Source organism: Falco biarmicus, chromosome 8, assembly GCF_023638135.1.
Source record: "Falco biarmicus isolate bFalBia1 chromosome 8, bFalBia1.pri, whole genome shotgun sequence".
NCBI classification, from domain to species: domain Eukaryota; kingdom Metazoa; phylum Chordata; class Aves; order Falconiformes; family Falconidae; genus Falco; species Falco biarmicus.
The window spans coordinates 11,430,893-11,448,649 of record NC_079295.1 but is presented as its reverse complement, the minus strand read 5'-3'; the positions used below and the strand labels follow the sequence as shown (position 1 = coordinate 11,448,649).

Genomic DNA, 17,757 nt, shown 5'->3' with positions numbered 1-17,757 from the left:
GAAAAAGAGCTAGCTGGGAATGTGTGGAGAAAGCCCAGAAAAAACACTCTGCTGCTACTCCTTGAAGAAAAATTCCAGACAGGGGATGTACTTTTTGATGATGGCCAATTCATCTTCTCCTGATGGGAGAAGGGTGGGAGGTGTTTAGCCATAAGAGGTGCTAACATCATGCATTATATCATTATAGTCATTACAGATCCATTACTAGGTGTTCACGGTGCTGAAATGACAGCTGAGTAGCCAAATTGTTGTTCTTTACTCTTTTAGCATAACATTTAGCAGAATTTCAGGAGCTCACAGAGCACTTTTAGACTTACATTCTGCCAACAATACAAGTTTTAACCAAAGTCTATGGACAATGCCACTAACATCTATACCAGCTATTTCTGTGGACACTGAAGTGTCCCAAGTACTCTCTCTATACACAAAGTGCTGTTTACAAGAGGCTTTACATTCTCCAGAGCCTCTCTAAAAGGAACGCTAAGTTTTACTTGCAAGTACAAGGGCATACACAGTCAAGTGAGAAGTAATTGCTGATAAAAGCACACCTGTACTTGACAAATACAAAAAAGTGAAAGTCAAGGGTGGAACTCATATAATGACATGTCCTCCTCATTAAACTATCTTCTCATTCACAACTAACATGTTGGACATTTAAAAAAGAGTTAATCCCCACTATTGTTCATAATGGCACTTAACCACCTACATACCTTTAAAAAAATTTGGATACAACTACTTTTAACCAATGACTATTCATAATATTATTTTTACTGAAATCACAACTGATGCATTTTGCTTCATATGTACACTTAAATTTTCCTTAAAAAATAACTACAGTAAGCAGGATAAAGTCTTATCAGAATAGTTATACTGACCAAAGTTTTGGATGAGAATGAGTAAAACACATTTTTCTACTATAGCTTACTCTTCAATGAAAGATATTTATGTCCTCATAATAGCTTAAAATTGTAAAAAGTTTGCAACTATGTCCTTTCTGGGACAGAGGAGTGGTCACATTAAAACCATAAACATTGTCTAGCTCATTCTCTTTACAAATGTGGCTTGTTTCTGGACATAAATGACTGGGTTAGGAGGTGAGGAGAGCAGGAATGCCTGTACAAATGCACAAGCAATTATTTCAGAAGAAGAAGTCTTCTTCATCAATGCAGTACAGCAAAGGATGTTACAGACCACTGTACGTATACTAAATGCAATATTGATACAAAACATTTTAATTCTCCATATTGTCACTTTTATCAACTAATGATGAAGTCAAATTATTTTTATTATGATTAAAAACAATCTTTAGGTTATTAACTTCTAAGACTAAAAATAACAAACTTTTCTCTCACCTTCTTACCACTGGGACAGAGATTCATGACAAACTGTTAAAGAGAAACCTTTCCTAGTGTGGCTGTACCTTACATCGTTGAAATCTCTAGAGTTTCCAAAAAACCTTCATAATTTCTGAGCCCTGAGCCATTTTCCAGATGTTATGATGCGTACATCCTAACACGGAGGGAAATGTGGTCCAGTGAATTAAATCAGCTGATCAAGCTGGCTATGAAACCTCAGACAAGTAACTTTGTGCTTTAACAAGGATCTTACGTTTTCTTTGTAGAGTGCTTCAAGGTTAATCAATATCAGAGGAGATATTACTGTTATTTCTCTATCAGACCAGGGGTCAGATCCTCAGCTGGTGCAAGTTGCTCAAGTTCCACTGAGTTTCATACAGTGACAATTCCCTCATCTCGAGGCTGGATTCTACATCGCTGAATGTTGGCATCGGTTATGGAGTGCAGGTCGCATTCAGTGGCCTTGCACTCCCTGCCTGTTCACTTCAAAAAAGTGCTGAATACAAGCTCTCCTCTTTCCACAGCTCTACCATTAACAATACTCTTGACCATTATTTTGCCCGTTAAGCAAACATCTGATACTCTTTATCCCTTTAGTGCAATTTATTCCTTTTGAACGGGGCCAAAATGGCCTTTTTGTTTGTTTGTTTGTGCACAGTGATTACTGAATGCCATCTACATAAAAATGTGCAGTGCTCTGTAAAAAGCACAGCAGGAAATCCCTTCATCTGTACAGCCTTCACTCAACTGCCTAAGAACTCACACGTGATAATTTTTCTGAAACAGATAAACCCGTAACTATACATTTCTATTCATTTCTGCATGGAAGAACAGACTATATAATGAGAGTACATTCTCCTTGTGGTTTACAGACTCATTAATGCTAGACAAATTAAGCCTATACACTGAACAGATCTTCATGACTTAGAATTCCTATGTAATTTTCAGGTTCACGAGGGATTTATGAAAAAGTGCAGATTCCTAAGATTTGTCAAAAAATTGTCATTGAATAGGACACACTGTCCATGAAGCTTGATCTTGACAGAGCTAAAAACTGAGTGCATAGTCTCTGTGAACACAGAACATTCATGAAAAGTATGATCCTGAGCTCTTATTAACAATATTTCAGATTAGTAAAGCAAAAGGGTTTTTAAAATCCAGCACTTTTTCATTTTTTATTTCCCCTCCCTGTTATGCTTTGCTGCTCTGACTTCTCGGTGCTTAGACCTCAGAAACACTGAAGCAGAAGAGAGCTGAGGCTAAACTGTTCCTGTGAGTTCTGCACCAGTGGAGACTCACATACATGGTAAGATGTTCCCCTGCAACTCCTTTATCTTGTCTTTAGCTTCTCTGCCACGGAAAGATAAAATATCTGGCACATAAGACAGAGGAGTTCCAGCCTTCCACTGATGGAAGACCATTTATAAGAAAATTCCAAGCATCTTAAGAGTCCATGACATCTGTGCAGTTAAAAACCCAGCCCTTCATTACCATGGCATTGAAATTGCCCTGGTTGCCCAGGTACTTACGGCTCTGGAACGGGATGAGCTATATGCAATAAATTGAACAGGGCAGAGCACTGCCTCATACATACCTGCCTAGCTCTACACCTTCAGAGAAGCAGCAGTGACCTACCCACAGCTGAGGTGTAACCTTGCTTGGTTGGTTTTGTTCATTTGTTTAAATACTGCTGCAACAGAGAATGCTGTGGATATGCCTTAACACTGAGACAGTTTGTCAAAGACTAAGGGAAAGAGGGGTAACAGCCTACACACAATATCTTCACAGCTGAGTTTTTCTATGGACATGATATTGTAGCACTTGATGAAAATCAGCAGAATATTGGTCCTGTGTACAAGCCTCCTTCTACTATTTTAATATAAGGAAAAAAAGCAGGCAGAAATTCCCTTTACAATCTCTGTGGACTACAGAAAGACACACACCCCACCAAAACTCAAAGACACTGATCATCTCATACTTACATCCATAAACTCCACATTGGCTTTTGGACCAGTGGTCTCATTAAGGATCTTAATGGCCACAGGAATCTTTACGGTTTCTCCCTCAGGGACCCAAATACCCTAAAAAAAGAAGTGACAGAAGACTAGTAAGACAACAATCATACAACCTTCATTCACAGTTACAGTTCCTTTTGATGCATTCTGTCACATTATGCAGATCAGTTATGAACCTAAGAACTGAGAATACACAAAGCTATAAAATAATAAAAATCTCACAAAACTATTTCGTACGCCAAAAGCAAACCCTTAAGCAATATGAACGATTTTGTATTAGTGGATGTCCTCATCAGCCCTCCTTGATTTTTCTGTCTACAACTGGGTTTCGAAAGAATAATGTCAGCATGTCAATGATGCACATCCTTTTTCCACTGACTACTGATGCTGATAAAGTTGAACAAAAAACTGGATTTTCTCTTTGGATTCTGACACTAAACTCACTGAAGCTTCAGGAAGCTCTCAAAACTCATTATCACCTGGTCATACTATCATGCTGGGACAGGACACCTGAGAACAACGTATTTAGAAGGAAACATTTAGGGCTATTTATCTAATTGATATCTGAAAATTAGAAGCTTAGATGGCTAAAAAGTAAACTTAAAATCGACAAACTGTGTGTGTTTTGGGTTAACTTTTCCATCTTTCTTGGCAACTTCATAGCACCCATCCCAACCATTTTATTATTGCCTAAGTATATTCAGACTGATTATTCAAAAATATATTCCCATGACCTTGAAGCTGTAGTGACCCGGCCTGTATGTTCCTGCCCAGTTTGAAGACACATGCACTATCTTTCTGCAGTGCTCTGATCTACCACCTTGATTTGGCAGGTTTAGTTTGCTCCCAAAGGGCTGGGTGATTGGTTTACTTGCCCTTTAAGCCCTACTTCATGTCTTTGAGATTTGGACATGACCAACAGACCTTAAAACAAACAAAACCAAAAATCTCTTTAACTGAAGTATTTTTTCCCTTGTGGGTTCTGCTCTTACATCCTGGTTGTTAAATGGTGCATTGACATAACTCATCTTTGCTATTTAAATGGAAGAAACAAAAAGTATTACAGTTTAGCTAGTGACAATACTGTTTTACAAGGTATTACTACTATTACAAGACCCACATGACAGTTGCAAAGTGAGAGAAAAAGTTATCTAGCTTTCCAAAAGTGTACTGAAAAGCCATTATGCAAGAACAGAATGACAAACGTTGATACTGCATTTTAATATCAAGACAGCCCAGCTTGTGTAGTCCTCTTGTGTGCAAGAACGGTTGTCGCTGACACTCCTTTTCTTGCTGAGAAACGAGATCTGCCTGTGTGATTAAGACTGAAGTCAACATTTGAGCCTGTTGCATTAAAACTGAAGCCAACAATTGAGCCTGAAGATGTGCCCCTCCCACACAATTCCACTATCCTGAGTTTCCCAGATACACAGGGCTCATGAACCCATCCACAGTGCAGGCTGCGTTGATGCAATGCAGAACTTGACCATTCAGAAGTTAAACTAGGGAACTCACTGCTGTACAGTGAAGACTCTTACCTTGTATACAGTTCCAAAGGCTCCAGAGCCAAGAACCTTGACTCTTTTCAGCTCAGTTTCTTTCAGGATACGAAGCTGTGCTTGATTGGGTGCTGTACCACTTGGAGTCAAGGGTTCCACAAGCTATGAAGAAAAATCCAACAGCTAAATATTTGAAAATGTGAAGACCCATCAGAAGTTGATACTGAAAACAACCAATCCAACTAAATACTGGAAAAGACAGCGGTGGGGTCTACTGACCACTGACCTGCCAACTTGAGAGATTTCTCACCTTCAGAAGTAAATAAGCAATGCTAAGAAACTGAGAGACACTATAAAGAAAATCCTCGCTCAACATGTAAAAAATTTCCACCAGCAACTGCATGGATGGAAGTATGAACTGGAAATTGAATTGGTGTCACAATAACACACCCAAGGACTTTTGCTAATGGAGGCAGTATAAATATTTTCTACATGACAGATATACAGCATTTATTATCAGTGCACCACATTTTTTTTTTTTTGGTCTATTTTAGTATCTTTTAAGTTGGCCATATTTCTTTTTAATAGCCCTGACTTAATGGCTCATCACATTATTATTCTGTTTTGGGAAGGGACTGTTTTCCTAAACTTCTGTTATACCACACAGGAATACAGCTTTAAGGAGAAAACATCTCACAGCAGACCACTAATTTATAACAGCCACTAATTTACTGCACAAAAGGCACAATTAAACAATTTGCTCAAGATGTCCCAAGAAACTTTGTAAATAAGCCTTGGCACATTCAGTTAAAATTGCTCTTCATTCTCAGTGTTACCCATCTCTGCCAGAAAAACAATGCTTCTTTTAAAATAAATTAAAAATACATGAAAGGGACAATACTCTAAACAATGAAAAATAGTCTGTTCCTTTACATGACAAGAAAAATAATTCAGGGCTACTCCTACTCAAATTGGTCTGAAACCACTGCAGCATTTCAAGGTTGTCTGTTTACAAGGATAAATGCATCATGCTCTGTGATTTGAGAACTACTTCTATGGCTCTTTGGGCACCATCAACTACTTAAACAGTTGACCAGACTAATTAGTTTTGTTCAGGTAAAAATACCAGTATCTGGAAATTACTGGGGTAAGAAAACATAACAAAGCCAAACAGCAACAAGTCATGTTATCACAGAAATTATCTGTGAGCTGTAGGATTTTTTTTGAGTGATCTCTCTTTTCTCCTTCCCACTTCAGATGTCCAGTACTAACACCGTGAAAGAAACAAGGTTTACTGTGAACAGAAGTAGACAGACTGGTTTCTGTATTTCCAGTTTGTGAAGGGTGAAAACAGCTTCTGTGCCACCGTCCAACATCACAAGTATGGCAGAAAGAAGTGTTGCGGGGGTCTGAAAGAGTGCTTGTAGAGTTTTACAGGGAATGATTCACAGAAAGGATAGGTCTATTACAGCCTCCAGCTAGAAAAAGAGACTTTAGCTGAAGCTATAGCTGCTTGTGTGTTTATGGTCAGGAGGCTCCTGATTTAATCTTCAGTTTCTAAACCAAGACAACAGCTTCCCCACATGTTCAATAGGAGGTCTTGGTTCCCCAGGGACTATTGTCAGCCACTGCTTTTATCTGACCAAATGGAGAATGAGAGCTGGACTTCAAAGCCAGTACTTCCCAAATACAATGAACACTACCTGCTTAAAATAATTTATGCTAAAGTAGGAGTTGATACAATGGCAAGATTTATGTACCTAAAGGCCCTGAGTATCGTGAAGATTTCTATATAGCTGAACAGTATTTAACAAGCAACACAAATTCTAGCCAAACATAAAGATACTTAGGCAAACAGATTGGGGATGCATAAATCATTTGCTCCCAGGCTCCACAGTGGAGATGAGCAGGAGCAGGACCCTTGGAACAGAACTGAAAACAGCAGTGTTAACAAAGCCTTATCAAAGAATCACTAGCTAACAGTATTCCCAAAATTTATTATCATACAAAGGGGAACCCTAATTTAAAAATATCATCACTTGCAAAGCACCTTAAGTATAGAACTGAGGAGAAGATAGTAATCACCTTTGCTGTAGCTGACAGATAGCGATTTAATGTTACGTTTAAATATACTTAGTAGACTTTCCCCTCCATTACCGGTATTTCAAAGAGCAGGTAGGAGTGGGCATAGCACTACTTCCTATAGCCCCACTACGTATGTTTGCCAGTAGAACCGTGAAATTAATTTGGTTAAGCTTTGGGAAGTATCTTGGATTAAAAAAATACATTATTATTACTGATCCCAACTAACAGGCTTTGATAAAATCTGGACCACAAAGGCAATACAGGCACTGTGAACAACAGTAAGTGGCAAACTACACTTAAGCATTCTTGATCAGCTTAAGTTTGCATTAAAGCTTGCTGAAGTATGCACTGGATGAAAATCTGTAATCAAGCATGAGAGCTGCTAAATGTACTGATGAACTGGGATAGAAGACAGAAGTTCAGCTGAGAGTGGGACAGGAGTTCAAAAATCTAGTGGAAAATGACTTTGTGATCTCATGGATATTCTTCCGTCTTCAGAAGCTATGAATCTATATATGTATGGAAAACTAGCATCTTGAACTAGCTTCATTCATTCCATCAGTTTAGTCATGTAGAAGTTAGCAAAAGGATTTCTACAGACCTCTCTGGTAAGTGGATTGAAGACCTGAACATTTTTAATACAAAAATCAGAACAGCTCTGCATATCTTTTCAAATATTCTGTGAGAAGCAGCACACTCTTACCTCAGTCTCCAGGAATCTTCGCAATGCTCGCTTCTTTTTAATGCTTTTGCGCCGAACATACACGGCAAATGTCAGCCCCACAATGACGATGATGAAGAGGCCGCCAATAACTCCCGCAGCAATCAGAGGGGTTCTAGTAATCAGAATCAGAGACTTTATTTTTAGGTAGGGTAAAAGACCAAAGAATGGTTGGGTACATAAAACACAATCACTTGGAAGGCTTATCAACTGCCTTATGACCAGAATTTCTCAGTCAGTCCAAATGGGAAGTCAGGAGAAACGCATTAACATACAGTGTGACTTTTCTTTGTTTTAATCAGTATACCAATTCCACTTTTTTTAAACCACCATGCAATTGTGAGGAGTTGTGTGGACAAGGAGACACAACATGCACTTTGATGGCAAATGCAAATCTGCAATGGCAAAATGAGAATGCATGTATCTGCAGTTTTCCTGCAAAAGCTTTAACTATGCTTACTCTTTGGCTCTATCTAGATTAACTACTGAGCTTGTGCATTAGGGGGAAAAAAGCTAATGAAAAATTCCCAGACTGCCAATATGATGTGCCTTCCTGAGTGTGGAGGAAGTGAGAGGTAACTTCAAACATGGTGTTTCATAGACAAATCTGGAAGCATCATACTCATGCATTTTCCTCAAGTAAAGAATATATATATTTGAACAATGTCATTCATGACTAGAACCATGCACCCCCTTGGAACTCCTGGATCATTACTATTACACACAAACATTTTGGTCAGGCGTTATGGTTGCACCCATTCAGTTTTGCTGTGGCTTTTCAGCACAGACAAATCTCAAACCAAAAGACTGGGGTGTTGGAGCCAAAAAACTCCTGTGAACAATGCCAAGCAAGGCTCAGCTTTTGCACAAGACCTGTTGTCCCCTCCAGTACTCCTATAACTCCTTTCAGCTTTCCAGGCTCTTGAGCAGCATGAGCTACGGTTATTTATTTGATAAAATATAGTAGGCTGGCATCACAGTAGATACTATACAAGCACAAACCAAAAAGACTGTCTCAGAGTCACTCTGACTTAGGTGCCCACATTTGGAGATTGCCTACACAAGTCAGTGGAGAGAAAAAGGCTCCCTCCAAAGGAAAAGTTAAAGCAACAGGTGCTCTGACTCTGTTTTCTTTCTCTCTCTCCCCACTCTAAAGAGTGGGTAGCAGCCTCCAAACCAAAACCTGAAACTAGGCATTTTCACAGCATACCAACAAAGACACGCTCGTAGCATTTAACATCCCTCCAACAATGGCTGGACAGTAGCCGAAAAGATGGGTAAAAAGAGACAGCATGACAACTGCAGAGTATAAATGGTGCTGAAACCACTGCCTGGTAACTATAGGAAATAGGTTAACTGTTATCAAGATTTTGGAAATATCATGGCTGTGCTTTAACAGCCTTCCTCAGTTATGTCTGAATGATAATGCAAGAAACATTATGGCCTATTAACAAAAACGTACCACACAGCTATTGAAAATTTAAAGGAGTCTTCCCCAGAAATAGTAAACTGATTTATATGACCTTTTATTCTTTTTACATCCTACCACAAAGCAGAGCAGTGGGAATCAGTTCTGCCTAACGTGGTTTGCTGTATTAAGGTGTGTCTACATTACCACTGAGTACCATTTTGAAGTGCATCTCTGAACTATCCTAACTGTCCCTTGTCACTGCTGTTTGGTTCAGAGAGGTCTCAAAGCACAAAACCTTGATTCATTTCAGATGCAAATCAGAACAGATGTTTCTGGAGTGCATCTAATGTGCTCCAGCCTCTAACTGGCATTAAGGTCCACAGGATCAAACTAGAGCTAACCAAAAAAACCCATCCCTTCCAACAAACATAGCCTAAACATTGGGACCATTACCTATTTCATCCTCCAGATCCAATCCTATTGTGCTACTCCACGTTAGCAGAGACAAAACCTCATACTCCCACATCTAGTTATTAAAGCATCGTGTTTAAAGTACCATTATCGTGTTTGCCCAGGGAAAACACATTAACAACACTGTAAGGCCTATTATAGTTCAAAGACTTGATGATGGAAACCTTAAAGCCTTCAAATAAAGGAAGCTGGATGTTGTCTGGCTGTGAAATGGATTATGATGTTTGGGAAATACAATCCAGTACCACCTCTCCTCAGGCAGAGACACTCCTCCTTCATCTAGTTTGGCTTTAAGACACATTGCCCTTTCTAATCTCATTGGTTACTCGGCGGATTTTGAGTGCAGAACTCAGATTAAAGGACCTAGCATATCTACCCAAAACAATGCTTCTCATTTGCATGTGCTCTCCATGATGCTGATGCAAGAGAATCCTAATAGGCAATTATGAAAAACACTGGACATCAAAAGAATTCTACAGAGCTACCACTGACTAATATTCTTGAGCAGAGGAATTTATTATTTTTTTTTTAATGCTGTATGAACAATCGTATAATTTTTAACAAACACCACCAAACCACAGACTGACAAAACAGGCAATCTCCCAGCTTTAAAGTGCATATTAATAACTATCATAACAGCTGTCAAAATAAATAATTGGAGTTTGATGGTACTGTGTACACTAAAAATGGTCCAAATGATATTTACATGACAGATTACATGACAGGAAATGTTCCAAAGGACACGTAACAACTACTAAAGAAAATAAAATATACATTTACATGATAGATCATAATAAGGAAACTGTTCCAAAGGACATGTAACAACTAATGAGGAAAATAAAATGAAGTTACACATTCCTTGCATGCAGCCCTTTTACTGTTATAACAGGAGTTCAAAATCAATCATTCTGATCCATCATGTCAACTGTCACTGACTTTAAAAGAAAGTCCTCATCATTTTTAGCAATGAATTGAAAAAAAAAGCAAGCCATTTTCAAAAACATCACCAAACAAGCATTTGGTCATTAACATGAAATATGCTGCAACTGCCCATTATATCTGAACTTTCAGGAGGTACCATCTAAACACACTATTAAGCAAGCTTAAAATGGGAGTGTAAAAGGAATAATACAACACGCAAGAAAAAAACCTATTTAAACATATTTAAATGCTGAACAAATACTTGAAATACAGAAAAAGTTCTAGTTTCAACTCAAATAATGATCAGGTGCCTTCCCTCCTTAGTCCACTATCCTTGCATAAAAATCATGACAGACGAAAATGTCACAGACCGAAATGAATGTGATTGCACACCATGCAGCTCCTCCTCATCCTGCTACTGAGCTAAGCCCCAAAGTCCACAATTGTGTTTTATTTGCTACAGCACCAAATGACAAGTCACTGCCTTCAGTGCTTTCTGGTATCATCAGTGCACCTCACTGCTGTTTCCAAACACACATAGGTAATTTTCTACACCCAGTTTTCTGGGTGTCACCTACCTCATTTGGGTTATTTTTACTTAAGTTCTTTAGGCTGAGTTTGCTTTACATTCTATTCCGCTAATGTTTTTAATTCTTCTGTATAATTTCTCTACTATTTTCATGTTTACAATGCCTTATATTTAATACCCTAGAGAATTTCCCTAACATGCTGTTTACCTTTCTTTTACATGCACCTAACAGATCAGCTTCACACACAGCTGGGCACGCAAATCTCCTTATCTCTAGTGGCATTAAAGGCTTAATCCAGTCGCAGTTTTGTTATATTAGTGCCCCACAACCACTTCCATGAATGTAACTCGCTGCGTTTGCCCACTTCAGGCTACTGCCCACTTAAAACTAATTCCATGAAAGTTAACAGGAGCAATGTTGATGCAGAGACAAAAATTTCACTATCAAAAAAATCCCCACTTTGTTAAAGTAATTTTTAGAAGCACGAAGGCCCCATTTCTTTGTTAGGGCTCAGAAAGGCTAAAGTCAAGCAAAGAGGTAGTTCCATGTCAGTTCTGCCTGTCCAGCATAAATAATAGCCAAAAGTCGATCCCAACTCACACTTCCTTCAGCTCTACTACAAGCCCACCAACAAGAAACTCCTGATACAGCCACTACTTTCCTTTACACACTGAAAATCTATGCCAGAGGATGAAAAAAACATCTGTGCTAGGTGTTCTGGACTTTTATGCTCATCAAAATAGAGTTAGCAGCCCAAGAAATACAGCCCTGAATCATAATTACACTCCGTATAATTAATTTGCTATCTCCCACCCTTCCCTCAGCTCAGGACAGAATACCCAATTAATGACTGGAAAAGATGGCAGTGAGGAAGGCAGTGGGAGGGAAAAAAATCACAATGTGAAAAATCCTGACTTTGAAACTGGAAACTGTGTATCTGTGGCTAAAAGTTGAAAAATAAGAATCTAGTATTCCCTTAGGAGAAACGAGTAACATATTTCCTTTAAAATGCTCATTGTGTTCACATATTTAGAAACATGTAACACCCACTTCCACACACCAAAACTGAAACAGTAAGTTCAAAGTTAGTATTCCAAGACAAACAAGGATGCTCAATAAGGGGTCTTGTATCACTGCATCCATTCCAAAACATAAAAATACCTGCAATTCCCACAGTGCTTTGAGCCCAGGTATTAAAGCCCAGTTACTGATTTAGATGAGTATATGGTCTCATACTTTTGACTGCAGAATGCAGCAGAAGTGAGAAAGGAAATAAAATTGTAGTCCACGACACAAAGCTGAGAAAGAACACCTGTTTTTCTATCTTTGGAGTTAACCTGCCTAATATGATATGTAAATAAAGTGAGCTTTGAAGACTAGCTGTTAGAGGGCTTTAATTCCTGCCTCAACCATCCCCACCTTCTCTTCCCTTGCATTTTGTCTATCAGTCCAAAGAGGATTCATTACAACCTTGAATATTTGCTACGTAGTCACTTTTTGCAAATTTTTGTTACCAAGACATGATTTTTTCCTGATGGATGAGTTATATGACCTGCAATCTCACCCCTTCCATCAGTGGGGAGTCCAGCCGACTTTGAAGCTGCACTTTTAGAGATCTAATGGATTCTGCTAACACTGGAATGATAGTCTTAGTGTTTAAAATATACAAGATAAATAACTAGAATGGGAAGCACATTTGTGTAATAGGTTATCTTTGCTGTGCAGCCCTCCCAGGCAGAGCTCTACAAGCACAGCTTCCAGAGTGCCTGATGTTCATGAAACAGTGCTCTCTAGGAGTGGGAAGACTTCATCTAACGTTACTCGCAGTAAGATGTGCTTTGCTTCACCCTTTCCTTTTTCAAGAAAGGCTCCCATCCCCCTTCCTCCACCTAGTCTGACGGTGTTTGAGCACATACAAATATCACCATTTAGGTACAGATTTGGAGTTTTTATCATTCATAAACATAAATTTTAGCTCACAGCTGATCTCACAATTACTACCAATTCCACATTTAATCTAGATATGGGCAAACTGCGTTCCATTGTATTGTCAACTAGCTGTAGTTAAACTCTGGTGGCAGCTAGTTCTAGTCATAACTTGCAATAATATGCAAAAAGACCACAATGTTGCAGTCTATGTCTAGGTCTATCCCACAGTTAAACACCAGACACAGTTTTCTCTTTGGGCAAGGCTCTACAAAGAGGTATCTAGAGTCAAAACTGCTATTTCCCTACCCACACCAGTTCCTGCATTGAAGCCTTCCCCAAGCAAGTATTTAAGGACATTTCTAGATCACTATAATCACGCTACCTATATGCTAAAAAGTTTTTTAACCAGCTTTGCCAAATGAGAAGAACCTGGGCAGAACAGAGACTTACAGTCTCCAACTGACAGCGTACACCCTTTCCTCTTCTACTAGACCACTAACCAAGATGTGCTGTTGAAAGCAACTGTGCTGTGAGGACACAACAAAATGTTTAACATACAGCAATATTATTTACTGAAGGTCTGCACATATTTTGGTTATCGGAGTGCTTACTGAAAACAAAACACCAACAGGATGCATACAAATATATTATGTGCATTCTTTAAATTGTAAAAGTGTGTCCTACTCATGCCTCTATTTTTTTAAAAAGTTAAGATTCCTCATTTCACTCAGCAAAATAAATGAGGACAAAGAAAAAATATTAAGTATAGCTACGAAAATGAATATAACCTAGAATTCTAGCCATTAACATGTATTCATTACAAATTTATGACATCTTTATTATCATTAAGCACACACAGTGCACGATGGATTTCTTTAGAACTAGTTTTAAATCTGAACGGCATAATTTAGGAGAACAACCACATTTCTGTTGTGTTTTCACCATAAATTAGTAAGACTTCTCAGTTTTAACTCCCTATTAATACAGTTGATCTATTACAGATAATATATCTGGGAATAAATACTGAAGTCTCTGGAAGTACAGTATCAATATGGAGACTCATCATAGGCTTCTGTCCCTATAAAACTGAAAAGTCCATCTGACATCTCTTGCACCCCTGTTTTTTTTAGGCTGAGTTTTTTCTTTTCTGCCAGAACATAAAATACAATGCTATTGTTAAGAACTTGCATAGTGACTTTGTTTTGAGGATTGGGCTTTAAGTAAACAGGTAAAAATTCCTTGTAAAATATGCCAAGTCAGGCCCCCTATAATGTAGAGTGATTTATCTGTGACAGAAAGCCAGTTAAACCCACTAGATTGGACTCACAGGTGAAGCGAGTTCATCAAGTAAAAGAACAATCCTCTTTATAAACTTGTCGTTATTTCCCATTTTCTTTGGGAAGAATAATATTTTGCTTTAAATAAAGAAAACTAGACCTGTAATGACCATGTGTGCTGATGGACTGCTCTGAAACTAAAACCATCAACACTAGCTCAGAGTTTCTCTCTGCATAAAGCATTCCTATTAGAAGCAATAAAAGCCTGCTTCTCTGCAACCAGTTGCAGTCAATTGGTCTACGATTATGTCTGTGTACATGAAATTATTAATAAGAAAACATGCTTTTCTCAAATAGAAACATAAACTGCATTATGACATTATATGCTGAGAGACTGCTTTGCCTGATGGTATCGCTTTTTATTCATTAACTGTCAAATCCAGAAGTACCACAGAGCAGCAGTCTGAGGCAGAGTGTGTTATGTTGTTTGAAGAGATGGAGAAATACAAGGTAGTGCCCATATTAAATCAGTAGGTAGCCAAAACATTCAGTGGGAGCTGGGTCATATAGAGAATACAAATCCTAGCATAAAATTGCCCATTGAGACTGAGCAGGAACATTCCTTCACTCTGTAATAGGTGTTCAGGGCAGATTTTTATAACGTTTTCTTCATTGCTACATTTTGGTTTCTATTATGTGTTCTAGCAGACAGGGGCAGGCCAATTACCTTCACCCTACATCCTGCACAGCTCCTCAAGCAGAAGGCTGAACTCAAGCCTAAATGGCTCAGAAATTATTTCAACCTGCCCTCAGCTTTGCTCCACCAGTGACTGTACAGATGAGTGAATACTGCAGTCATACTAATAGGAATTCATTAACATTTCAGGTGGCAGCTTGATTCAGCCTAATGCATGCCATTTTTTCTTTACAGTTAACAAACAATTATGTAGATAGGTGTATGCTCCAGAGTTTGGAAAAACAATGAGATCTCTCAGGCCATGTATTCATGACAAATGAGACATTCACTGCTTTTTCCTCTATAATTTCTGGTATCCAACATTTAGTATAGGACATGGAGGGGGCGATCATAATATCATAGAATCATTTAGGCTGGAAAAGACCTTTGAGATCATCAAGTGTAACCATTAACCCAGGACTGCCAAGTCCATCACTAAACCATGTCCCTAAGTACCACATCTGCATGTTTTTTAAACATTTCCAGGGATAATGATTCTACCACCTCCCTGGGCAGCCTGGTCCAATGTTTGACCATCCTTTCAGTGAAGAAATGTTTCCTAATATCCAATCTAAACCACCCCCGGCACAACTTGAGGCCATCTCCTCTTGTCCTGTTGCTTGTTACCTGGAAGAAGAGACCAACCCCCAGCTGCCTACAGCCTCCTGTCAGGTAGTTGTGGAGAGCAAGAAGGTCCCCCCTGAGCTTCCTTTACTCCAGGCTAAACATCCGCAGTTCCCTCAGCTGCCCCTCAAATGACTTGTGCTCCAGACCCTTCCCCAGCTCCGCTGCCCGTCTCTGGACACGCTCCGGCATCTCAGTGTCCCTCTTGCAGTGAGGGCCCCAAAACTGAACACAGTGTTCCAGGTGTGGCCTCACCAGCGCTGAGTACAGGGGGGCAGTCACTTCCCTGGTCCTGCTGGCCACGCTGTTTCAGATACAAGCCAGGATGCTGTTGGCCTTCTTGGCCACCTCAGCACACTGCTGGCTCATGTCCAGCCGGCCATCAACCAGCACCCCCAGGTCCTTTCCCTCCAGGCAGCTTCCCAGCCGCTCTGCCCCAAGCCTGTAGCGCTGCGTGGAGTTGCTGTGACCCAAGTGCAGGACCCAGCACTGAGTCTGGTTGAACCTTTTACTATGGAACCTTGGCCCATGGGTCCAGCCTGTCCATATCCCTCTGCAGAGCCTGCCTGCCCTCAAGCAGATCAACACTCCCCTGAACTTGGTGTCATCTGCAAACTTACTGAGGGTGCACTTGATCCTCTCATCCAGATTGTCGATAAGGTCTGGCCCCAGTACTGAGCCTTGGGAAACACCACTTGTGATGGGCTGACAGCTGGATGTAACTCCATTCACCACCGCTCTTTGGGCTCAGCCGTCCAGCCAGCTTTGTACCTAGCATAGAGTGCACCCTTCCAATCCATGAGCAGCCAGTTTCTCCAGCAGAATGCTGGGGGAGTGTGTCAAAGGATTTACTAAAGTCTAGGTAGACATTGCCCACAGCCTTTCCCTCATCCACTACACAGGTCATCTTGTCACAGAAGGCAAACCATAAATCAAACCATAAAGAACAGAAAACAGGAAGGGCTGTATGGGAGTATGTTAAATAACCAACAGAAGGAAACCTGTTTGAACACTGCGCTCTGCCTTCTGCTTTTTTTTCCCAAATGCTTTCAAATTCCACTGCTGGAAAGTGCTTGCAATTCACTTAAATTCTAGTTATGTGTTTACTAAAATTGAGCTATTCGCCACACAAAATACCCAAACCCATACACAACAAAGCAAATCTTGCCTGTAGGACTGCATAGCTGGTTTGCCTACTTTTAAGGAGCTGCAAGAGGAAGGTTTCTCTACTCCACGCCCTTCATTTTTAGTTCACAAATCATCATCTCTTTTGAAAATGCACTGATGTCTCTTTTTATACCTGCCCCTTTTGATTTTTTTTTTTTCTGAATGTCAGTCTTTCCTGAAAGCAAACATTCAGAAGATTTAAGGAACACAGAGCAGATTTTTTGTCTAAGTGGTTGTGAACACTGGACTCTTTCCTGCTCCAGCTTTTGAATCATATGGGGCAGTAAGTGTCTGCTTTCACAAGCTCAGGAGTATTTCACAGTAGTGAATCTTCAAGGACTGTATTTGGTATTTGGGGACCAAATCTGAAATTCTGTCCCAGGCTTCCCCTTTCTGAAGTCTTTATGACTTTATGTTTCTCCTTGGTGAGAACAGATTCTGTATATTAAAGAGAGTTCTAACTTCTGTCTGATCACTTCCAGTGCAGCTCTGCATCTACACTCCCATGAGCCATCTCACCAAGGTGAAGGCACTTCACATGACCGAGCAGTCAGACTAGTGTTTAGCACTGGACACTGGCAGAGGGGGGGAAAATCCTATCAAAATACAATGGGACATGATAAACTGATGAAAACAGAACTGTCGTACTACATTCTATGTACGACGTTTGTGAAAAATATACAGCTTACATGGGTTTCAGCTAAGGTTTTTAAGCAAGTGGTAGCATTACAGCATCTTTTGGACCTATGTTTGAGATTGGAGTGCATGTGGGATTTGTAGAAGAATGTGTTTGGAAATACACACCCATACACTGCACATGTATTACATACATTCATACATATATATATACACACTATTACATTTTTTCCCTCAAATTCTAAATCAAAATAGTAACACTTCAGTGTAGTAACACTTCATTCTGCACTGGTATAAATGTATATATAAATAAGCATTTGAGACATTTATTAGAATACTAGTAATGGCTATGATGCTGTTAACTTCAACATACATTTTAG

The 17,757-nt window shown here is 39.5% G+C and overlaps 1 protein-coding gene across 3 annotated transcripts in view; it reads right to left on the bottom strand.

The window, feature by feature from the left end:
• The window catches only part of ERBB4 (erb-b2 receptor tyrosine kinase 4), a 638,473-nt gene that overhangs the window by 123,080 nt on the left and 497,636 nt on the right, over positions 1 to 17,757 (bottom strand). For all 3 annotated transcript variants that reach the window (XM_056350326.1, XM_056350324.1, XM_056350325.1), the window contains exons 17-19: positions 7,658 to 7,790; positions 4,909 to 5,031; positions 3,338 to 3,436 (exon numbers count right to left, since the gene is read on the bottom strand). In XM_056350326.1, the coding sequence (XP_056206301.1) occupies positions 3,338 to 3,436; positions 4,909 to 5,031; positions 7,658 to 7,790 (355 nt within the window). The remainder of the gene's footprint in view (positions 1 to 3,337; positions 3,437 to 4,908; positions 5,032 to 7,657; positions 7,791 to 17,757) is intronic.